At 35.6% G+C, this 22,968-nt stretch overlaps 6 protein-coding genes across 8 annotated transcripts; all 6 read left to right on the forward strand.

The window, feature by feature from the left end:
• Positions 1 to 2,549: 2,549 nt before the first annotated feature.
• Positions 2,550 to 4,473, forward strand: LOC106344330 (probable polyol transporter 6). Its single transcript, XM_013783732.1, has 2 exons — positions 2,550 to 2,925; positions 3,074 to 4,473. The coding sequence occupies exons 1-2, from the start codon at positions 2,790 to 2,792 to the stop codon at positions 4,456 to 4,458; spliced, it is 1,521 nt and encodes a 506-aa protein (XP_013639186.1). The 5' UTR covers positions 2,550 to 2,789; the 3' UTR covers positions 4,459 to 4,473.
• A 460-nt stretch (positions 4,474 to 4,933) lies between these two features.
• On the forward strand, positions 4,934 to 6,298 carry LOC106293086. Its single transcript, XM_013728760.1, has 3 exons — positions 4,934 to 5,324; positions 5,404 to 5,625; positions 6,136 to 6,298. Exons 1-3 carry the CDS (start codon positions 5,088 to 5,090, stop codon positions 6,196 to 6,198), a joined length of 522 nt encoding a protein of 173 aa, XP_013584214.1. The 5' UTR covers positions 4,934 to 5,087; the 3' UTR covers positions 6,199 to 6,298.
• A 783-nt stretch (positions 6,299 to 7,081) lies between these two features.
• Positions 7,082 to 7,717, forward strand: LOC106298237. Its single transcript, XM_013734322.1, has 2 exons — positions 7,082 to 7,124; positions 7,297 to 7,717. Exons 1-2 carry the CDS (start codon positions 7,091 to 7,093, stop codon positions 7,641 to 7,643), a joined length of 381 nt encoding a protein of 126 aa, XP_013589776.1. The 5' UTR covers positions 7,082 to 7,090; the 3' UTR covers positions 7,644 to 7,717.
• LOC106328759 (transcription initiation factor IIB-like) lies at positions 7,660 to 8,357 on the forward strand (the record flags this gene model as incomplete). Its single annotated transcript, XM_013767271.1, is given in 4 exon segments — positions 7,660 to 7,689; positions 7,691 to 7,810; positions 7,884 to 7,954; positions 7,956 to 8,357. Coding segments are annotated over 4 exon segments (531 nt in total), but the record flags the coding sequence as incomplete, so codon positions are not given.
• Positions 8,358 to 8,705: 348 nt separating this feature from the next.
• On the forward strand, positions 8,706 to 11,144 carry LOC106309955 (acidic leucine-rich nuclear phosphoprotein 32-related protein-like). 2 transcript variants are annotated; one of them, XM_013747126.1, is made up of 3 exons: positions 8,706 to 8,829; positions 8,946 to 10,615; positions 10,685 to 11,144. In XM_013747126.1, exons 2-3 carry the CDS (start codon positions 8,968 to 8,970, stop codon positions 10,894 to 10,896), a joined length of 1,860 nt encoding a protein of 619 aa, XP_013602580.1. In that variant the 5' UTR covers positions 8,706 to 8,829; positions 8,946 to 8,967; the 3' UTR covers positions 10,897 to 11,144. The 2 variants fall into 2 exon arrangements, with proteins under 2 accessions (XP_013602580.1, XP_013602589.1); XM_013747135.1 differs by having other exon boundaries at positions 8,707 to 10,614; positions 10,687 to 11,144.
• Positions 11,145 to 19,387: 8,243 nt separating this feature from the next.
• LOC106343992 (random slug protein 5-like) lies at positions 19,388 to 21,883 on the forward strand. 2 transcript variants are annotated; one of them, XM_013783364.1, is made up of 6 exons: positions 19,388 to 19,483; positions 20,378 to 20,459; positions 20,557 to 20,733; positions 20,815 to 20,913; positions 21,004 to 21,249; positions 21,340 to 21,883. In XM_013783364.1, exons 2-6 carry the CDS (start codon positions 20,403 to 20,405, stop codon positions 21,619 to 21,621), a joined length of 861 nt encoding a protein of 286 aa, XP_013638818.1. In that variant the 5' UTR covers positions 19,388 to 19,483; positions 20,378 to 20,402; the 3' UTR covers positions 21,622 to 21,883. The 2 variants fall into 2 exon arrangements, with proteins under 2 accessions (XP_013638818.1, XP_013638826.1); XM_013783372.1 differs by lacking the exon at positions 19,388 to 19,483 and adding an exon at positions 19,519 to 19,618.
• The last annotated feature ends 1,085 nt before the right edge of the window (positions 21,884 to 22,968 follow it).

Here is a 22,968-nt window from a genome sequence, read left to right on the forward strand (position 1 = left end):
CCTAATATAGAATTAAATTTGACTCCACTAAAAAATAGAACTCCACAAAAGTAACTAAAACATTAAAATTTAAAGATAAATTATATAACTAATACATTTATATCATTTATTTGTTAAAATTTGGATTTGTATTAATTTTATCTCAACTTTTACTATTATAAAAAATCATAAAATCAATAATCATTTTATCTTAAATTTATTTACTTAATAGTTTTAAACCCAAATTATATTAGGTTCAAATATTATAGTAATTTACATTAAAAACATTAAAAACAAATTAATAAACAAACTCTTATTCTTCAACAAACACAAGAGCTCGTGTTCGAGAAGTATGTTTTGGATTAATTTTGAGTTAGAGTTCTTTTTTTCTTATGCTTTGGTGTTGATTATTTATTTATCAATTTGTGACAAAAAAAATATTTATTTATCAAAATAAAGATGATTATGATTCATTGATTCAAATTCAATAAAATTGATTAGGATTTATGTTTATATTCTGAATACTTTTAACAACTAATTTCATATTTAGAAATGAGCTAATTTTTTATTAATTAGATAAATAATCAATAATTTATGTAAATGATGTTGGTGAAAAAAATTTGTGATAATTTTTAACTTGAAAACTATGTAATAATTTTAAAGCAATACTCATAAAAATACATCAAAGAGGTTTAATCATTAATAGTTGATCGATATGGTAATTGGTTGGAACAAGTATTTGTCTATTTTTTTTATTGAAACAATATTTAAAGATGCAGTGAATAAAACTGTAAAAAAAAATTTCGAAGGTCATACAATATAGTTTTTATATAATTTAGTAATTATGCTAAAAATTTTTTTTTGACCCAGTCCAAAAAGTGTCGCTCCACCACTGAAAACATGCATATGTGCCTATTTACTTCACTAACCAAAACATATATGGCTTTTCGCATGATTCAAAGTCTAATCAAAATCAAAACCCCTTTTAGATTTTCTTAAATCCAAATAGCCACCTGACTTTTTCATTAAATAATCTAAATTTTCAAACTTTGAAAAACTTATTAAAATGACCCATGACGTTTTACACTCTCCATAGCTGACCTTTGATTCTATGGATCCAGCCAAAACATGTGTTTGGTTACACAGTGACATAAGAATTTTAAAATATTCACGAGAGTTAAAACAAAAAGAAAATATTAAATATAGTTCTTATCACAATATCCAGTATCCAATATTAATAGTCTCGTGTCATCTACCCATATCTTTTCATATCAAGTTACAAAAAAATCATAGCTGGTCAAATTTCACGTTCGGCTGCCCCAAAAAGTCAACTTGGCTACCCATACCTTATCCAAAATCATAAGTTCATTAGTATTTGCCACCGATCAAGTTTTACACACATCATATAAAACTGTTAGTTATTAATCTATCGATATTATTAAAACTGAAATACATTTTGATGAAATACATACGGTTTAAAGATATAAATAACAATATAAATGAAAATTGTTTGAAAACATAAATAGCAGTACACCCAGGACCTCGTAATCTAGTGGTACTACCTCCTCGGAGAGGGAAAGTCGGCTGTTCGACTCGCGTGTCCAGGACCAGTAAAAAGGTACAGACAAAGACTGGCGCCGAGCCTAGGTGGTGGACCACAAGGCCAACACCTGGTTAAAAAAAAAAAAAACATAAATAGCAGTATAAAATAAATGTATAATATCCTTTTATAGTAATTTCATTAATTGTCTTTCCATATCTTACCTAGTCTAACAATTTCATTAATTATATTACTTTAAAAATACATAACATCATTAATTATATTACCATAATAATAATAGTTCAAATTTTTATTTATTAAATTTGTGTCAATTATAAAATCAAAATGTAAATTTTTTTTTTTTTTACATTTTCAATCGACGAAAAACTACGTAGTCAAAAACATAAAAATATGTTTTGTGAATAAAATAATAACTTAAATCAAATAATAAAAATATATTACATTTATTGTCACTTAATTTTTCACTCCATATAATTATTTTACTAAATAAAAAACTATTTCTATTTCACTTAACTTAACCAAACACATAGAAATAGTCATTTTTATTAGTTTATAAAATCAGTTAGACATGACTATTGGCTATACATTTAGATACAAATTGTTTTTTTTTGGTATTGTTTTTTTTTTAACTAGGTCCGCTTGAATATTATAAATTTATATGTGGGTTTTCTCTGGGTTTGAATGAGTTCGGTTCTGATGTATGAAAACCTAAATATATCTAAATAACAAATGTATCTGAAACGGATTCAGATATTTGTACCAAAAATAACTATATTACTCAGTTCGTCCAAAATTTTGAATGTAATTAGTTATATTACGACTTATCTAAAATATATAGTACAAATTATGAAAAACAAATATTAACAAATGCAGCGGATCGATCTAGTTAGTGATTACACACGTAGATACCGTTCGTAATTCGAAGTCGTTGATCGGTTCTTAAGTATTTGATCGTGCAAACCAAATTTCTAAAAATATATAGAAGAAAAGAAGTTGTGGATGACCCTTGTCCACTGGATTCAAATAACTTAATCATCTTTCAAACTTGTGGCTTTCACGAGTACAGTCTTCTATGTGTTGTCATATCTATTTTTTTCTATATATAATCAACGTATCTTCTTTGGTAGTGTAGAGAGTTCAAGACCAAACTCATAACTAACTTGACAAAAGCTTACAACTGGGAGAGACACTAATTAGTTAAGGTCTGCATACTCTATAGTTTTCTAAACACTTGTTGGTGAAATTAATCATGGCCGATCAAGTATCAGGCGAGAATCCGACCGAGAAGACGGTCGAGAAGCTGACCGAGACGCCGACAGGAGTTAATAGATATGCACTTCAATGTGCTATTGTCGCCTCCATCGTCTCCATCATCTTTGGTTACGGTAAATATTTTATAAGAAATATCAAAATTATAATTACGTTTGAATATAATCGAGATTTTAATTTTTAAAGCTATTAAAATTTAATATGTTGTTGTTTTAGGATTAAGAACTTATTGTTATATGTTTTTTGTATTAATTTGTTGTATAGATACTGGTGTAATGAGTGGAGCGATGGTGTTTATAGAAGAAGAGTTGAAGACAAACGATGTTCAGATCGAAGTTCTCACTGGTATTCTCAACCTTTGTGCACTCGTCGGATCACTACTCGCCGGAAGAACGTCGGACGTGATCGGTCGGCGTTACACAATCGTCTTGGCCTCAGTACTCTTCATGCTGGGCTCAATACTAATGGGCTGGGGTCCGAGTTATCCTGTACTCCTCACCGGTCGATGCACTGCCGGACTAGGAGTTGGTTTTGCTCTAATGGTTGCTCCGGTTTACTCGGCCGAGATAGCAACCGCTTCGCATAGAGGACTCTTAGCTTCCCTACCTCACCTTTGCATCAGTATAGGGATTCTACTAGGCTATCTACTGAATTACTTCTTCTCCAAGCTACCGATGCAAATAGGTTGGAGGCTGATGCTAGGTATAGCCGCGGTCCCGTCCCTAGTGCTAGCCTTCGGGATCTTGAAAATGCCGGAATCTCCGCGGTGGTTGATCCTACAAGGCCGCCTCGGAGAGGGGAAGAAGGTACTAGACTTGGTGTCGAACTCGCCCGAAGAGGCGAAAATACGGTTTCAAGACATTAAAATAGCTGCCGGAATCGACCCCAAGTGCGAGGATGAAGTGGTGAAGATGGAGAACAAGAAGACACACGGAGAAGGTGTTTGGAAAGAACTCATTTTAAGACCTACTCCTGCGGTAAGACGGGTTCTTTTAACCGCATTAGGGATTCATTTCTTCCAGCACGCGACGGGAATCGAAGCCGTGCTGCTATACGGTCCGAAGATTTTTAAAAGAGCAGGAATAACGGCTAAAGACAAGCTGTTCTTGGTCACAATCGGTGTCGGAATCATGAAAACGACGTTTATTTTCACGGCGACTTTCTTGCTCGACAAGGTAGGTCGGAGGAAGCTTTTGTTGACCAGCGTCGGAGGAATGGTTTGCGCGTTGACGATGTTAGGATTTGGGCTTACGATGGCCCAGAACTCAGGCGGGAAGCTAGCTTGGGCTTTGGTGCTCAGCATAGTTTCAGCTTACAGTTTCGTCGCGGTTTTCTCTATTGGGCTTGGCCCAATAACTTGGGTCTACAGCTCTGAGGTGTTCCCGTTGAAGCTTAGAGCGCAAGGAGCGAGTCTCGGCGTTGCGGTGAACAGAGTCATGAACGCCACCGTGTCGATGTCGTTTCTCTCGTTGACTAAGGCGATAACCACCGGAGGAGCTTTCTTTATGTTCGCCGGAGTAGCTGCGGTGGCGTGGAATTTCTTCTTCTTCCTCATGCCGGAGACTAAAGGAAAGTCGCTTGAAGAGATCGAAGCGCTTTTTCAAAGAGACGGCGATCATAAAGTACGCGGCGAAAACGGCACCGTTTAATGTTTTTGTTTTTGTTTTTTTTTTTAATTTCGCTTTAAATGAAAGCGACTGTTGTGAACAAGAGTGTAAATCGTGTGTCTCTTGTCTTATTAATCTCTGAATCAAAGTGTTCCCTAGGGGATACAAGGGATAGATAAAAAGGAAAGTATCCAAATCATAATCCTAGAGTGAAAAGGAAAACCTCCTAATAGATAAACATGAAAGATAAATGGAAACATGATAAACATAAAGGTGGCCGACTCTCTCTCCCCTTTGGGCCGGCCGACTCCTCTCTCTCTATGGGCCTCGGTCTTGGCCTTTGGCTTCTAGCAATCCACATTGTTCATAACACCGACTACCTTTTTAAGTAATCGATACGAAGCCGTTTAGTGTTATTTGTGAGTGGCTTTTATCAAATTATAAACCAACGGTCACGATCTGCGTAGAGATTTTAGTATTTTATTACCAGTTTTAAATCAACGGCTCGTACATTGCCAGTTACTAGCAAACACTGGCCCAGTTAATAGTGAAAGAGAGTGTGTACTTGTGCTCAGATCAAAATCGAGCCGACACTGTATGTACTGAAACTGAGCTCAGGTTCTGCTGTAATCCTCACCACCACGCAAAGTTTAAAACTTTTGAGATCAAAGATGAAGGAAGACGATGTCTTGCCGGCGGCGACGGCGACAAATCAGAAGAAGGATAGCTCCGATTCGGTCTTGTTCGGAAGAGGACGTTACAAGTTCTTTGCCTTCGCCGCTCTTATGCTTCTTGCGTTTTGGTCGATGTTCACCGGTACAGTCACTCTCCGGTTATCCACGGAAGATCTAAACCGGTTATCGGAAGATATCGGGATCCCAACGAACCACGAGAGCCTAGACGTTTTGGTTTTAACTCTTTTACTTCTCCCTCTTTGTTTAATTCTCTTTTGTCGAGATTTCGAAGCTGAGTTTGTGGGTTTTGTAGGAAATGGAGGAGAGGGAGAGAGTGGTGAAGCATATGTGGGATGTGTATACTAACAGTCGTCGGATCAAGTTGCCTCAGTTTTGGCAACAGGCGTTTGTTGCTGCTTATGAGGAGCTTACCAGCGATGTTCCTGGGGTTAGAGACGCTGCTATTGGTGAAATCGCCAAGATGTCGGTGGCTCGGTCTATCTCTCTTGATCCAGCTACTCCTTCCCGATCAATGGTGATGATTCTGATATAAAGTTTGGTGTTTTTTTTTTGAATGGATTCTCTAGTAGTAGGTTAGTGACTTCAGAATCAGTAATGGATGGTATAATTTGCCTCTAGTTGCAGTAGTCTTCATAGTTTCTATAAATGGGATGGAGTAAACAGTAATGTTCAAATAGGAATCTTGTTATTGTTGGTGATCTGATACATATGTATATATGCTTTGATTATCCAGACATTGAAATACCAGTGCCAAGTCTCCATATGTTTAACAATTATGACTAGTGATTCTGGAGATTGGGTATGTTTCAGTAACATGGTAGCATGTGATTCAGTCTGCTTAAAAAACATGTTATGAGATTCTAGATAGCTATAGCTTTCGGTTAAGTTTTTTTGCAGTTATTGCAAAACCCCACTTGTAGAAGTATGGTTAGAGTTTCCATGATTCCAAGTTAACTTCTTGCATTTATTGAATGGGATAATTCATCTGAACTCTCTTTTTTTTTTCTGTTGGGTTTATTCTCAGAGCGCAAGGGTATTGGGAAGAAGCTTCAACAAGATTCTACACAAGCCAGCAGCAAGTAGCTGAGTGCTGATGTATTGGTAACACATATATACCTAAGCTCATTCCTACTTGCTGAAGCGAAAAGATGAACACTATCAAATGAATAGTTCAGTTTTGGGAGATTAAAAATTATTGTCTCGAAATCAATTGCTCCTTTTGGATTCTACCAATTGGTAGCTAGTACTTTCACATATATACATGTATAAACATGAGTCTTTATGGTTTTTTATACTTCTTCTGAGATGTTCAATAAATCCTGAATAAGTGCCATACTGGCTGATTCCCATTTCTCACCCACTGCCAACGTTTTGGTACTGCAGATTGCATCAAATCAAGGTTTCACAATGAAACCAAACCTGATATCTGTTGTCCGATCACGCTATCGCAGAAAACACAATTGCAAATGCGATTTCTGTAACGCAAACATGAAAATTACAAGAAATATTTTGCTAGAAAACCTGGAACGAGACTAGTAGTTGTACTTAGGGTTTGGTATTTTATCCATTAAATTTGATTTGATCCATTATTTGATTCTCATATCTGTAAAGTTTCGAAGCAAAACAAATAATAAAAATCAATATCCATTAAAAACAAAACAAATCACAAATACTAAAATTTTAAGAACCGGATATCCGCTATGTTCCGACAGCTATATAAATACATATATATTGATTAAACGTAGAGTTTTAAATGTATGAGTTTATATAATTGTCATTTTAACGTATGATTTAATAAATTTTATTCATATTATTATTTATAAAAGTATTAAAAGAAAAAATTATGATATCACCAAGACATTTCCGGTTAACCAAATAAATTTTACCCGGTTTTCTATTTTCCTTTTTTATTCGTCGTATAAATAATTAGCTTTACTAACACACACGAAGTGTGTACTGTTCATTTATTAAATAACTGAATGCTCCTCATGCGGCCGCGTGGTAGAAGAGCGCCAAACTCAAAACCACCACCTCTTCCACCTCCGCGCGCAAGACACTCCTCTCACCCTCGTAACCGCCGATCTCCAACCCCCCGCGCAAGTGCAACCGTCTCCTATTAACGAGGAAGAAGATCCGTTCGAGTCCACGGGATTCATCACCGCCTTCTCCACCTGGTCCCTCGAACCAAACCCGATCTTCGCTCGCTCCTCCCTCTCCTTCTCAGGCCACCTCGCCGAGCTCGAACGAACCCTGGAGCTCGCTTCGAATTCGACGAACTCGTCGTCGTCGACGGTGGTTGTGGATAGCCTTAGGGCTTATATGCAGATCGTCGACGTGGCGTCGATTTTGGGATTGGATTGCGATATCTCCGAGCATGCTTTCGAGTTGTTTAGGGATTGCTGCTCAGCTACTTGCTTGAGGAACAGAAGCGTCGAGGCGTTGGCTACTGCTTGTCTTGTTCAAGCTATTAGAGAAGCTCAAGAGCCTCCCAACTCTTCAGGATTCTGTCTAATACCTTTTGCTTTGCTTTGAACAATAGGAGATCTCAATTGCATCCAATGTACAGCAAAAGGAGATTGGGAAAGTACATCAAGATCTTAGGAGAAGCTTTACAGCTAAGCCAACCAATCAACAGCAACTCTATATCAGTTCATATGCCAAGGTTCTGCACTCTCCTTCAACTTAACAAGTCTGCTCAGGTGTGACCACTAAACTTTTACTTTTCTAAATGCTATTACCTTTTCTGATCCTAATGTGTCTGTATTCTCCTAGGAGCTGGCAACGCATATTGGAGAAGTGGTGATCAACAAATGCTTCTGCACGCGTAGAAACCCCATCAGCATCTATCTATCTAGCTTGCCAGCTTGAAGACAAACGGAAGACGCAAGCGGAGATTTGTAAAATAACGGGACTAACTCTACGCAAAGTCTACAAAGAACTCTTAGAGAATTGGGACGATCTTCTCCCGTCTAACTACACACCAGCCGTCCCACCGGAGAAAGCATTCTCCACAACACGTTCGACAACTCCTAGAGCCGTGGATCCATCGCCTGAACCGAGTTTCATGGACAGAGACAAGCCATCGGTTAAACCCATTGAAAGTTTAGATAATGCACACCAGCAACAGTCCAAAGGCAAAGAAGATCAGTATTAGATTAGTCTTCAGTGTGAATGTCTCTTCAGTCTTTAGTTTTCAACCATTACTGAAAGCAGCTACTCTTGTCTTTACACGTAATGCATCTTGGTTACACGACAAATTCTTGATCGTTATTCTATGGTAATATATACAAATTTATGGTCTAATTGGTGTGACAAATGCAATACATTCTTTGTTACGGTTTATACTTCGGTTAGCAATTGAATTTGGTTTAACCTTATGACGGTGGGAAGGTATTTACATTCATGCGCAAAGTATGACGTGTTACAGATAACGACGAGCGAGGGGATACTTTCGTAATATCACGAACAAACACAAAGATCAGCGATCTGCGCCGTCGATTATCACCACGTCACCTATCCTCGTCTCACAAAATCACCGGCTCGGATTCGTTTTCGATTCACCTTCTCTCTTAAGATTTGTGTTTCTTCTCTTCCATCGTTCTTTCGACTTTCATAGCAACGAAAAAAACTAGGGTTTCTGGTGTATAGCTCGTTGAGCACAAGCTCTCGGGGGTGGTTTTGATTCGTTTTCACGAAACAGCCTTCTTTGATCTCTCCGGTAAATCTTCGGATTCATCCTTGTTCTCGTTTCTGAAAATCGATCGGAGAAAAAAATAAAAAATAAACAGAGGTTTGCGTTTTGAGGTTTATAATCTATACACATCAGTGGATTAGGTTTTATACGGTGTCGTTTCGTATGGATGAGATCTGGGAGAAAGCCGTTGAAACGGCGTTGGGCGGCGAAACGGAGCCGGAGACTACTCGCGTCCTCACTCTCGACGGCGCAGTGAAGTGCGCCAAGGGCCTATTGCCGCGTCCCGGGATTCTCGAGAAGTATCCAAACCTCGAGCACTTATCTATAGCCGGCGTCGGCGTCTCCTCGCTCGATCGGTTCCCGCGGCTCGGGAAGTTGCAGAAGCTCGTGCTATCTGACAACAGAATCTCCGGTGGGCTTGAGTTTTTGGTTCAGGCGGGCTTGGGCTCGCTGCGTGACCTTGATTTATCGAATAATCGGATTGGGCTTTTTGAGGATCTGTTACCGTTGGCTGAGCTGGAGCTCCTGTCGCTTGATCTGTATAAGTGCCCCGTGACGAAGATGAGGGACTATCGAGCTAGGGTGTTCGGGTTGGTTAAGAGTTTGAAGTATTTGGATAAGATGGATGCTGAGGAGAATGAGATTCCGGAGTCTGATGATGACGAGGAGGATGATGATGATGATGAGGAGGAGGAGGGGGATGATGGAGATGATGGTGAGGAGAGGAGAAATGTTATTAGCAATGGACGTAGTGAAGTGGTTGTTGAGGTTGATGAAGAAGAGAGCGGAGCTGATGATGACGACGGAGATGAGAGGCCTGAAGTGATGAGTAATGGGCGCAATGAAGAAGATAGCGGAGCTGATGATGAGGAGAGGCCAGAAGTGATGAGCAATGGGCACAGTGAAGGGGCTGATGAAGAAGAGAGCGGAGCTGATGATGATGATGATGGTGAGGAGAGGCCAAATGTGATGAGAAATGGGCGTAATGAAGGGGTTGTGGAGGGTGATGAAGAAGAGAGTGGAGCTGATGATGACGACGGAGATGAGAGGCCTGAAGTGATGAGCAATGGGCATAGTGAAGGGGTTGATGAGGAAGAGAGCGGAGCTGATGATGATGACGGAGATGGTGATGAGGAGAGGCCAAATGTGATGAGCAATGGGCGCGATGAAGAGGTTGTGGAGGGTGATGAAGAAGAGAGCGGAGCTGATGATGATGACGGAGATGATGGTGAGGAGAGGCCAGATGTGATGAGCAATAGGCACGGCGAAGGGGTTGTGGAGGGTGATGAAGAAGAGAGCGGGGCTGATGATGACGAAGGAGATGATCCAGAGATTGATGCTGATGGCGAAGTGACTGCGGGAAGACAGTCCAGTGAGTTACGAGATGAGCATCTGAATATGGATGAAGAAGAAGATGATGATGATAGTGATGAGGAAGATGAGTATGAACAGGATGGCTTGATTGTTGATGATACAAATGAAATTGAGGAAGAGGTGAGCGAGGGCGAGGAAGAGATGGAGCAGAGGGTGAGCGGTTTAGTTGCCAACGGAGCTCAAAATGTACTTATGAATATTGACGAAGAAGAAAATGACGAGAGTGGTGAGGAAGATGAATATGAACCGGATGGTTTGCTTGTTGATGATACACATGAAATAGAGGAGGAAGATGGCGTGGAAGAGATGGATCTTGGTGTGCAACATGGGAATGAGTTGCTGAGGAACATCTTGGTTGGAGAGATTGAACATGAGCAGGAAGAGGATGATGACGACGAGAGCTGGGAAGAAGAAGAAGAAGAAGAGGAGGAGGAGGTGAGATTTGTTTCCTTGTGTGTTTATTATGATGACTGTATTTTTGTGTGACTAACATATGGGTTTTGACAGGAGCATGGAACAGGAGGCCGAGCTCAGTCTATGGCAGAAGCAGTCCAAGTAGACGAGGAAGATTCAGACGATGAAGTTCAGGCTTTGTATTCAATTGCATCATCTAACCTAAAGAGGAAGAGAGATGAAGATGACGATGGAGATTCAGTTTCCAACAGCGATGATGATAATGCAAGCGATGATGTTTCAAGTGATGATGAAGATGAGTAGTAGTTTGTGTTGAAGCAAAAGACGTTGGGATTTTAAATGGCAGTTAGGAAGTCTGGTCTTTTTGCCGCCTCCAAACACTCTTCAACTTAACTTTAAAGGCCAATTTGGCGGAATATGTATGGTTTTTTAAAAATTTTATAAACTTAAAGGCAAAAAGATGTTCGTTACATAACGTGGGATTGGGGTATTGTAAAGCTTTACTATGCAAGCACGTGGGGGAAGATGTGATGCTCTTTAGTTTAGTGTAATCGGACGGTCCATGTCAAATAGATCATTCTCATAATAAAGTGTGCATGGATATACGTGTGGGCATCAGGTCATCACAAAGCATGTACCTGAAACAACAAAAAGAACAGTATGCTTGATGAACAGAATCTGCTTACGGTTACCTCTTCTCCTAAGCCATCTTTCCTTAAAATTGGTCGGATTAACAATCAATCAAATTACATTGACATGGAGTCTGACATAAACATCACTGATACTTTGAAAACGTATTAGTCTTGTGTCAGTTCCAGACTTCCAGTTAAGGAATATTGTGTTAATAAATCGAAGATTGAGTGATTTAACTGGAGCTGGTTTACTTGACAGCGTCTGGTCTTCTTCATCTTTTTGTTATCAATCATGAGGAAGAACACTGAACATCTAACCTTTTTTGTTCAAAAAAAGAGGAGTGAAGAGGATACCATCAATCCGTGTTGCTTGGATTTCCGGGCAGCTAACAGCGATTTGATCATGGGCATTGGTACTTGCCCATTTATCATCGTGGGCCGTTATCCAAAGTCAGCACAAATAAAATACAGTAGAAGGTTTATCGAGAAGTTGTGAGAGCCCAATATTTCTCCTAAAAGAATGATTAATGTACTTTTGACTTTTTTTTTTGTTTAGGCAAAATTATAGATAAATAAATAAATAAATATTTTTTTCAAAAATATGGAAGAGCCGTGAAGTAAATCGCCAAGAAAATTCCTCCTCACAATAGCTAACCCACATAGACTCTTGTTTTTATATCTAATCATCATTTGATAATCATCGGTTAATTAGACCATTTCTAATCCATACCCATTTTTTTCCTATAATTTTCATTAAAATATAGTAACTCTATTAAAGTGAAAAAGTAAAAAAGTGAAATACTTATATTTTCTCTTTTATAATAAAATAACTCTATTACAAAGTAAACCATTAGAGCAAAATTTACTTTTGTGTATAAAATAATGCATTTAGTCTCTTAGATTTATTGTTTATGTATTACAAAAGTATTCTCTTTTGCAGATGAATATGTTACAGCCGAGTCCAGTGATAACAACATTTGTATGAAGAAAATGATAAACAAATATTCATTTAAGGAACTGAATAAACAAAAAATATGCATTTTTATTCATCGGATAATAATTTTTTTCTCATAGATTTATTCTTTCATAAAGAATTTAGAGGAATAGAATGAAACCCACTTATTTATAATATTATTAAAAAAATCAACTTAGTTGATGTGAAATTTGAGAAACAAAAAATTTACCTAGTTGTTTTTCTAAAACATGGTAACAAAAATTTCCATAGGATAAGGCGATTAGCTATGTAGCAAATGGGATTTCAAGGTTCACTTGTAACCAAATTTTCATTACCACGGTAATGATTTTTAACAAAAAAAAGTCATCAATTGGAGCCTAAGTGGATATATCACACAAATATTTTGAAATTTTTATTAAATTTTAAAAATAAAAAGATTTCATCAATAAAGAAGAGGCTGCTACACAGAGGTAACTAGGTAAGGATGTTATGGTTTGGTTAATGGAATTGATATCTGAACTTTCTTTCAGAATCTCTCTATACAAAAACGGTGCTACAGTGTTGTCATTCTCTTCCCCATTTTTTCTGTTTCTTAAATAATTTATATCATAAGAAGTAAGAACCCCACTGATAGACTGCCACCAATGGTGGCCTAATGCTTCCAGTAACCGTGATTCAACAATACTAGGATCCATAATACTAATGTTTGAAATAGTCAGGAGAGAGGTAACGCGATTTGATTATGGGCTTTATGTTAGCCCAGTTACCTTCATGACATTGTGTCAGCCCAGTAACCTTCATGGGCTGTTATCAAAAGTCAGCAGATAAAGTAGACGATTTATCTAGAAGGTGTGTGCCAAATATTTCTCCTACAGAAAAATAATGCGTTTCTGACTTTCTTAGTCAGGCAAAATTAGAAAAAAAATTAAAAATACAAAAAATATGGAAAAGCCGTGATGTAAATCGCTTGGAAAATTCAGATTTTTTTTTCCCAATAAAGTAAAGGGAACCACCCTAAAGTAAACGTGATTAGGTCTGACAATGAAATCCAACAACCCATATTAGCTGTCCATTATCCTTTAATTAATTTAATTTTTATTTACTTTATGTGTAAAACAACCGCCTCTCATTAAAAACGCCCCTAAACACGTACCCCACATAGACCGTTGATCTTATATCTAATAATACGATCTCGTCCGTCCATTATTCCTAACACTGTGTATAAAAGTAACCCCTTGATCTCGTTAGGTTCTCTCATACCCGCGTTTCTTATGATCCATTCAACTTCTTCGTCATCGCTTCTCGCTAGATCCTCTCTGGTACGTCGATGTCTCGAAGTCTCTCCGATCTTCGTAAATTCGGCAGATCGGGGCCGTATCCGTATGTATCTAGTGGATCCGGTTTAAATCGCGGCGAGAAGACGGATCGTAGCGGCTGAGATCTCCGTAGATCGGTTTATTATGCATACGGTAGCTGGATCTGATAAATGATTCGTTTAATTCGATTGAATCCCTTTGTAATATTGTTTGTTTGTTAATTTCTGATCTCGGCTCGCGAGGTTCGTCGGATCTGTGAGTTTCGTTTGTTGTTTGATGAATCCGAGGGGGGGAGCGATCGAAGATGAAGAGGATGGGCAGATGTGTGAATTGAAATGAGTTGAGTATGATGGGATGTATGAGATGTTTGTTAGGGACGATAGAGCCTCTGATGATGAGGCTTGAGTTTCTGAATTAGCATCTTTGTCATCAGACCTTTGCCATGACAGGTGCGCTTGCATGGCAGGTCACCCACAAAAATCCTTAATAAAAAAAAAAATAGTTTCGTGTTGGCTGAGGGGAGTTCGCACGGGGGACTTATTTTTATTTAGCCCGGGTTCTCCCCTCACCCTTTGTGTCTTTCGCACTCGCTTTGACTATCACTCTCTGATATCTCAAAACCACACAAAATATCTCGACCCTCTGACTATCACGCTTTGAATTCAATTCGGATCGTTACTATCGGATCCGGAGTCAAGCACGGGCCAACAATACTCTACGGAGAGAGCAAAGGTACTTTCAATTATGCATTCACATTATTATATAATTACCTCAAGTTTTCATTTCTCATCAGCACTACTCATAATCGATCTCTATATCGGCCAAGTATTGGTGTTAATAATTTGAACGAGTTATCAATATCGTCTACAACTAGGTCTTACAGTTTACTGTCTTTCGCAATTGCAATCCGATTTATATGTTAGTATGGATTTTGAGAATTTGTATCCACCTTTGTTTTTTGAAACTTAAAAAGAATACTAAATAGTCATTACTTTGTACCATATTGTAAGCATATCGTTCTCTAACATTCTTAGAGTTGCAAATGGCTTTGAAGACTTTTGAAGGATAAGTTTTGTTTTCGATGAGGTATCTTGCACAAGTGTCAGATGTTTTGTATGTTGTCCACAGCTCTTGTTTCTTTACTGAAAGTTGTAGTTACAATGAGAGTTGTAGTTACAATGTTTGCATTAAACTTTTGCATGTTATAATCGGATGTTGTTCTGTAATTAGTGTTTCAGTTTCTATTTATACATTGAACTTTTTTTTATCTTAGTTACATCAATTGGGGTTTAATGTGATTATTTAATAATTCAGAAATGAAAATTGTTAAATGTTAAGCAGGCTTTAAATCTTGATCCATATCTAATTTGATAATGGACTTTTCTTTGTTGTGCATAGGGCTCTTTTGCGGTTGGGTTTTTGCTTCCACGGGGTGACAGTTTGAAAAGCCCATGTGCCTTAATCACGCGGGAAAGGTTTGTATTAGTAGATCTGTAAGCTCAAAATGGTAGAGCTCTCGTTATGAGAGGTTGGTGGTTCGAATCCACCCAGATCTGTCTCTCTTCCTCACCCTTTTTTAGATTTAACTGATTTTGAATTTCATTTGTTATGATCTTCTGCATTGGCATTTGGCGCTAGGGCGTAGGAATTTGTCATCGGTAAGCAATGACGATAAATAACTATGTAACTTGGATCACAATCAACTAAGCAAAGACTTTCATCCACTTAAGGAAAAGTCTTCCTAATATATGTATGTGTTTGGTTTTTGATGAAAATAATAATGTGGAGAATTATAAAGCGCATAGATCAAAAATAAAATGGGAAGGAGTAAAATTCATAGATTATATACTTTAGAATGTGTTAAAAAAAAAAAAAATATATATATATATATATATATACTTTAGGATTTAAGTGGAGATGGAAAATGATTGTGATGGATCAAAATTGTTTACTACAAAAGCAGTAACTAATCCAAATTTTCATTCTCGAAAGTTTTCTAGTGTTATCAGTTACTCAGTTAAACCACTATCTATTAAAACGTAGAGATTAGCTGTAACCAAACCCATACATAATTTGGAATGTTATAGCTTGAGTTTGTTTTCTTGTTGATGCTGTTACTTCAGTTTCCTTACTTCCGGTTGTGTTTGGTGGTGGTGTTGGGATAACAATGTTACACATTAATTGGCTTATGGGGTAACAATGAATGCTAAAGTTTCGGTATGGCAACGACAAGAACTGATGGGGTATCTGCCCAACTAAAACCTTGACCAAACTCCATTAATGTATAACTTCTCTCTCCGATAATTTTGCTCTTATGTAACTTAAGTTGTTTGTCACTGTGTCTTGATTTTGAACCTTTCTAAATTACATCTCGTGTTTGCTTCTATTGTTTTCAAGTCCATCTTGAGTAAGATAGTTCCGTGGGTTTCAAGACATATAACTGTGCCTGTCAATATGTCTTGGTCTCTTCAAAATGAATTTTATGCTTTACTAGAGGACTAGACTAATATTGTGGGGGTTCTGATTTGCTAGAGAATTTATCGTTTGTGTTGAGCAGATTCGAAGTTTGATTATTAACAAAAAACTGGTGACAAATTCTCTATAGAAATATCGGGCTTCTTTGGGTTTAGAGGTTGGTACACGAACAATTAATCACATATATATACAGAAAAATACGTTTAGGGTTAGATCCAAACTAACTACACACAAGTACTTACAGCGATGCGAGTCATGTGTTATTACAGTTCTGGAGTAGTCTTCGCGGGACTCATCTCAGTTTAAAACGCATCGTATTATTCAGAAATGTAGTTGGGAATGTTGTCTGTCTTTTCTTATGTGATGGTCTTAGCTAAAACTACTCCAAAACTGTAGACATCGAAGTATAGCGAGTCCAAACAATCTAATAATGTTCTGTACTAGTGTTGTTAAGTTTTCTGAGTCTACACCAACCACTTCTGAATTTGTCACCCAAGGTAAAACTTTGTAAATTTATTACTGAACCATTTTGTTAAAACGTGAAATAAGATTAGGATTTTCCAAATGTATCATCACCATATCTGTATTAATGAACTTTTTTCATCTCGTCTTTTTATAACTAAGAGCATCTCAAAAAAGAAATTAACTCTATATTTGAAGTTTCTAAAACTCTATATTTAAAGTTTAAAAATGTTATTTTTCGAAAACAAAACTTCAAACTTAATTTCAAAACTATTTGTATTTTATAATATGAACTTTATATTTGTCATAAATAACTTGAATTCATAAAACTTTTGTAAATAACTAGCATATATATAAACATATTACAACAATATTAATTAATAAAATATTCTATAAAAATTTAAATAAAAATAACTTAATTAATATTAAACTTCAAACAAATACCATATTGTTTAAAATGATTTTTGTAATGCATATATGATTTATTAGTGCATTTCAAAGTAAAAATGGCTCTCCTCATTTTTACTTTGTAGATTACGAGCTAAAAGTTGTTGAAATCAGATAATATTGATACTTGTAAATACATAAGATCGGAACAAGAAAGTAAGAAAGAAACATAAAATATTTCTAAAAGACTAATTTTTTCGATGATTTTAATACTCGTGAATATATTCGATATGAACAATAAAGAATTGTATGAAAAAGACATCAAAAACAACAACAACAACTATCTTCAGTTACACAAAAAAATTGGACAATATTTGAAAATTTTGAAGGTTCCGGATCAAACTTACCTGACTATTAGTGTTGTTGTAATATTTAAATTTGTGTAATAGTTATGTCTTCATGTAATTTTAAAAAAAAAATTTTGTTAAGTTTGTTTTGTATATTATTGTTGTCTAAATCTAGTTTAAAATATTTTGAATCTTATTTTAAAGTTTTATTTAATTTTATGTGTAAAATTTTAAATCTGTAAACAAAAAATAAAATATATATGAGATATAATTTTTTTAAGGTTTAAAACAATAAACAAGAAAATATTTATGAATAATAAATGTGATGTGTGATTGTAGAGATTAAAATGCAAATAAAATATGAAACTTCAAATTTGAAGTTTCTTTTTTGAGAGCAAATAACTTCATATTTGAAGTTATAGAGTGTCTTTTGGATCTAACCATCTTTCTTTCCGGATCAAATTTATTTCAGTTAAATAAACTACCAAACGCCAAATTTGTTAATTAATTATATTTTTTTTGGTCAAAATAATTAATTATATAAAAATAAATAAAATAGTAGTAGTTAGTATTTACTATTGACCAACCAATGAGCCTTTCACATAAACATATATGGCCCAGTGTTTGAATACAAATTTATTAATTTTACTTACCACAGTCCACATAAATGAGTTTTGGGAAATTCTCATAAAATTACTACTATTTTCAAGTTTTGATCACAAAAACATATATGAGATATAATTTTTTTAAGGTTTAAAACAATAAACAAGAAAATATTTATGAATAATAAATGTGATGTGTGATTGTAGAGATTAAAATGCAAATAAAATATGAAACTTCAAATTTGAAATTCCTTTTTTGAGAGCAAATAACTTAAGTTATAGAGTGTCTTTTGGATCTAACCATCTTTCTTTCCAGATCTAATTTATTTCAGTTAAATAAACTACCAAACGCCAAATTTGTTAATTAATTATATTTTTTTTGGTCAAAATAATTAATTATATAAAAATAAATAAAATACTAGTAGTTAGTATTTACTATTGACCAACCAATGAGCCTTTCACATAAACATATATGGCCCAGTGTTTGAATACAAATTTATTAATTTTACTTACCACATAAATGAGTTTTGGGCAATTCTCATAAAATTACTACTATTTTCAAGTTTTGATCACGAAAATAAACCACAAGGATTATATGGATTCTGAACATTTTGGATTACGGACGTGCAACAGGAGCTTCTCAGCTCTGCACACTGAGATGGAATGTTTACTTTGGGCAACCTCATGTATGAGAGACATGAGGATAACTTTGATACGGTTCGAGACGGACTGCTCGGATCTAGTGGACATGACTACTAACCCGATGGATTGGCCAACTTTTGCGACAGAGATTGAGGTGTTCCAGAGAATACATGAGGACTTCGAGGATGTGAGTTTGTCTCATATTCCTCGGAGTAGGAATGGTCGAGCGGACACGCTTGCAAAAGAAGCCAAGAGCGAATACATGAGGACTTCGAGGATGTGAGTTTGTCTCATATTCCCATATAGATCAGACCCGGACAGACGAAGATGCTCCTCGGAGAATCGTCTGCTCCTCGGAGAATCGGTTCGTCTGCCACCACTTGATCTAGTTTACATGGGCAGCCGACAAAAAAAAAAACTACAAAAAAAAAATGATTAAAATATTTCATTTATTAAGTAAAAGGATCCTTGTACCCTAAATATATAAAAAAAATTAAAAAAATTAAAAATTAAAAAAAATTAAAAAAAATTGAAAACAATAATATTGTTATAGTTTTAGATTATATGTCAACTTCGAACTTTTTTATAAAAAAATCTTTTCGAATTTTTTTTTATTTTTATTTTTTCAAATTTTCTTTTTGTATTTCGAAAAATACTTTTTGAAACTATTTTTAAAATTTTTATTTTTTATTTTATAAAATTTTAAATCTCAATCTCAATCTCAAATCCCCACCCTTTAACTCTATACCCCAGAGTTTAGATTAGTTAATCCTACGAATATAAGTATATATTTACTTCTTTAATGAAATATTTTGATCATTTTGATTCTTAGAATCTATATTTGTGACAAAAACTTTCTTAGTGGTATCCTGGTGTATTTCCCATTAGTTAATGTCTGCAAAATGATCATCTTTCCCACGTTTCTAGCCTTTTTAGCCCTTTAAAAGTGGGAATGATACTCGCGTGACAACCAAAACTGATCCTTCTCTCTTTCTCTCTAGATCACTCATACAAAGAGATCCATATTATCTTTGACCAAAAAAAAAAAAAAAAAAGAGATCCATATTATCAGGTTAGATTCTCTATATTATCATTTACCACTTAACGAACTTATATTTTCATTTCGTTTGTCTAAAAATCAAGTTTCTTGATCGTACGTACGTACGTGTTTTCAAGGCTTCTGCTGTTTTCAAGACTCTCGAGACGAGTAAATTTCATAAATTTCATTTATTTATTTATTATATAAATTAACTTTTTAGTTGATATTTACTGAATTTTGCAAATATATGTTTAGATTCACGGCCGTTTATTAGAATTTTGAAATGAAAAAGAACTTTAATGGTCGAGTTATTATTATAACAGATTTAGCTATAATGTCAATGTTAACTAACTAGTCATGAAATTTGTAATAGATGCTTTGAATTATACTCCCTCTGTTCCTAAAAGATGTATGTTCTGGAAAAAAAAATTTTGTTTCAAAAAGATACATTTTTTACTTTTTCAATGTATGATTTTATGAAAAATTGTAAGTTTCAAAAAAATTAATGGTGTTTATTGAATTTCTATTGGCTAAAAATTATAAAAAATTGTTATTCACAAAAAACAATGCATATTTAATGAGTTTTCTTAATAGATGTGAAAAGTGTAGAATATGCATCTTTTAAAAACATAGGGAGTATATGTTTCTAGAAGGGCTATGTAATAGATGCTTTGAATTATATACGTTTCTAGAAGGACTTTATTTTTTTTTTCTAGAGAATTTTCATATACAGTATGTTTGAAGAAGATTCGAACTTAGATTATTGACAAACTGTTCACCTCTTTGTAAGATCTCCATGTTGTATAAAGCTTAGATTTATGTTCCATTAATTATCTATTAATAGTCGATCAAATTTACTATAGCTGATCCTTGAATCTAAAATAACTCCTATCGGATTAAAACTGCTTATTCTTGCTGTCAACTTAGAGCTAAAGGATTGTTAATATCAAACATGTTCAAGAGAAAGAATGCTCACCAACTTGATGACGATTCTCAGCAAGATAACAAGGTACACGAAGCTTTTCTCTCTTTCTTTTTTTCACTATGTGGGAGCATTAATATAAAATACCAAAGTATTACTAAATATAACCTCTCCAAACATTCAGGTTAGCAAATTGAGATCTGCGTTAGGACCGCTCTCGGGACATAGTTTAGTTTTCTGCTCTGATGCTTCCTTGAGGAGATATTTGGATGCTCGTAATTGGAATGTCGAAAAAGCCAAGAAAATGATTGAGGAGACTCTTAAGTGGAGATCAACATACAAACCTCACGAGATCCTTTGGGTAAATTTAACTTAAATGTACTATACCGGATTATTTGTATCTTTTTCCGCTTTGAATCATCTCTTTTCTTCTTCTCTCCAGCATCAAGTAGCACATGAAGGTGAGACCGGTAAAGTTTCAAGAGCTAGTTTTCATGATCGGCAAGGTAGAGTAGTGCTTATAATGAGACCTACAATGCAGGTAAGTAAGCGCATTTTCACATATTTATCTCATTTTAAAAATATTTTTTAATAAGTTTTAAAAAATCTCAATTAATATTTTATAAAACAGAACTCACCATCAGCAGAAGGTAATATCAGGCATTTGGTTTATCTTCTTGAAAATGCAATCCTCAATCTTCCAAGGGGACAAGAACAAATGTCTTGGCTCATCGATTTCACTGGTTGGTCTATGGCCGCTAATGTCCCTATGAAAACAACACGGGACATTGTCTACATTCTCCAGAACCATTACCCTGAGAGACTCGGTATGGCCTTTCTCTACAATCCACCAAGACTATTCCAAGCAGGCTACAAGGTAACATAGTCATTAAACAAACTCATTATCAAAATGTCACTTTATTTTTTTTAAAAGAGCCATTCATTTTACCTACTCTTCTCCATGTAGGCTATTAAGTACTTCTTGGACCCACGCACAGCTCAAAAGGTCAAATTTGTGTACCCAAAAGACAAAACAAGTGATGAACTGATGAAATCACATTTTGATGTTGAGAATCTCCCCAAGGAGTTTGGAGGCAAAGCAACACTAGCGTATGATCATGAGGAGTTTTCAAGACAAATGTATGAAGACGATGTCAAAAAGGCAAAGTACTGGGGATTAGAGGATACGGAACCAAACGGCTTCCATGCAGCTGATGTTGTTTCTGAGCCGGCCACTTCTCTTGCATAAGCAGCTAGCTGAGAGTTGAATACATATGTATGTATAACGCAGAAAGAAGAAGACACAAGATAAGAAAAATAAAGGTTTAATTATTCTCATTATAGCTAATAAGGTTCCTCCAAAGTCCTTGCTCTTTTGATAAGTAGTGAGCCAAATAGCAGAAATTTCTTGTCATAAAAGTTTATGTATGTGTTAGTCTAGAGAATGTTACCTTGTGTAATTGTTTGAAAGACACTTGGTATAAAAATGTACCTCTATCTTGTTCTCAACATCTGGGACAGTTCTGAAAGCCTTTTTGCTAGAGCTGATGGATAAGCCAATATTTGTAAAGTGGTTCTCTGTGTCAAGAACTGACAAGCCCTGTTTCAAAGACCGTTAAATTTTTTTATCACATGAGATTCTAATGCTGCATTGGTTGGAGATTACAGTATATATAGAATTAGTGTTATGTATGACCTAGGAGAGAGGCCCATCACTATAAAATAGGCACGAATTTGATCCAACAACTCACAATACAAGCAGGCCCAATTGATGCCCTAGATATATAGTAAGATAACAAAATTTGAAACTGCGAGACCAATCTCAAAAACCCTAGAAAAGAAGATGTTGCGGTTCCTGGGAAACACCACCTTGGCTAAGAAGGTAATGGAGAGATGTTTGTAGCAAGGGGATGCTGCCCTTGCAGTATCGTGATTTTTCATCCGTGAGTGAGAAAGGTATCCTCATTTTTATTTGCATATCAAAATCTCTCCTTCAAGTCAAGTTTTTTTTTTGTGTTTCTTGTTTCTAAGTTTTGCTGGAATCAAATTTTTTTCCTTTTTTTTTGGTTTGTTAGTTGTCTCGAAAATTTATGGATACTTCTTTAAAACGGTCTTTGGTGGTGCTGGAATCCTGCTCGGTATGTGGTTTGTAAGCTTTTTATTTATTAATTATTTTTTAAGAAACAATCTTCTTCTTCATAAACCTGTTTGTTTGGTTTTTCTTCTTCAGCTCGTGTGACAACAAGCCCCTTCTCAAGCGGTCTTCAGGAGATTGAAGACGATGTTAAAGAGGTAAATAACCAAGGGACTGGGTTTAAAGGTCTTTTTCTTTTTCTTTCTTATCTTTCCTATATAATTCTTCGTCTCTCCATGTTTCATTTTTTGTCGAGTTGATTTCGTCTGTGAAAGAAGAGTTACAAGTGATGGTATTTGGCTGTTGGTGTGTGTGTTTTTTTTTTCATTGTTTCTGTTATGTCTATGAACATGGTTCTGTCTTTAATCTTTTAAATAAATCTCTTTTTTTTTTTTTTTTAGATAAAGACCCCAACTCACACCTACCACTATATATAATGTTCTTGTATGATGGATTGCTGAT

The sequence above is a fragment of the Brassica oleracea genome, chromosome C1 (genome assembly GCF_000695525.1).
Source record: "Brassica oleracea var. oleracea cultivar TO1000 chromosome C1, BOL, whole genome shotgun sequence".
Classification (NCBI taxonomy): Eukaryota; Viridiplantae; Streptophyta; class Magnoliopsida; order Brassicales; family Brassicaceae; genus Brassica; species Brassica oleracea.

Bases quoted from the DNA above. Each gene is read 5' to 3' on its own strand.
- LOC106344330 (XM_013783732.1), top strand. From the start codon at position 2,790: ATGGCCGATCAAGTATCAGGCGAGAATCCGACCGAGAAGACGGTCGAG. The intron at 2,926-3,073 runs GTAAATATTTTA...TTTGTTGTATAG, and splicing joins CTCCATCATCTTTGGTTACG to ATACTGGTGTAATGAGTGGA.
- LOC106293086 (XM_013728760.1), top strand. From the start codon at position 5,088: ATGAAGGAAGACGATGTCTTGCCGGCGGCGACGGCGACAAATCAGAAG. The intron at 5,325-5,403 runs GTTTTAACTCTT...TGGGTTTTGTAG, and splicing joins ACGAGAGCCTAGACGTTTTG to GAAATGGAGGAGAGGGAGAG. The intron at 5,626-6,135 runs GTGATGATTCTG...GTTTATTCTCAG, and splicing joins CTACTCCTTCCCGATCAATG to AGCGCAAGGGTATTGGGAAG.
- LOC106298237 (XM_013734322.1), top strand. From the start codon at position 7,091: ATGCTCCTCATGCGGCCGCGTGGTAGAAGAGCGC. The intron at 7,125-7,296 runs CAAACTCAAAAC...GGTCCCTCGAAC, and splicing joins GCCGCGTGGTAGAAGAGCGC to CAAACCCGATCTTCGCTCGC.
- LOC106309955 (XM_013747126.1), top strand. From the start codon at position 8,968: ATGGATGAGATCTGGGAGAAAGCCGTTGAAACGGCGTTGGGCGGCGAA. The intron at 10,616-10,684 runs TGAGATTTGTTT...ATGGGTTTTGAC, and splicing joins AGAAGAAGAGGAGGAGGAGG to AGGAGCATGGAACAGGAGGC.
- LOC106343992 (XM_013783364.1), top strand. From the start codon at position 20,403: ATGTTCAAGAGAAAGAATGCTCACCAACTTGATGACGATTCTCAGCAA. The intron at 20,460-20,556 runs GTACACGAAGCT...CCAAACATTCAG, and splicing joins ATTCTCAGCAAGATAACAAG to GTTAGCAAATTGAGATCTGC. The intron at 21,250-21,339 runs GTAACATAGTCA...TTCTCCATGTAG, and splicing joins TATTCCAAGCAGGCTACAAG to GCTATTAAGTACTTCTTGGA.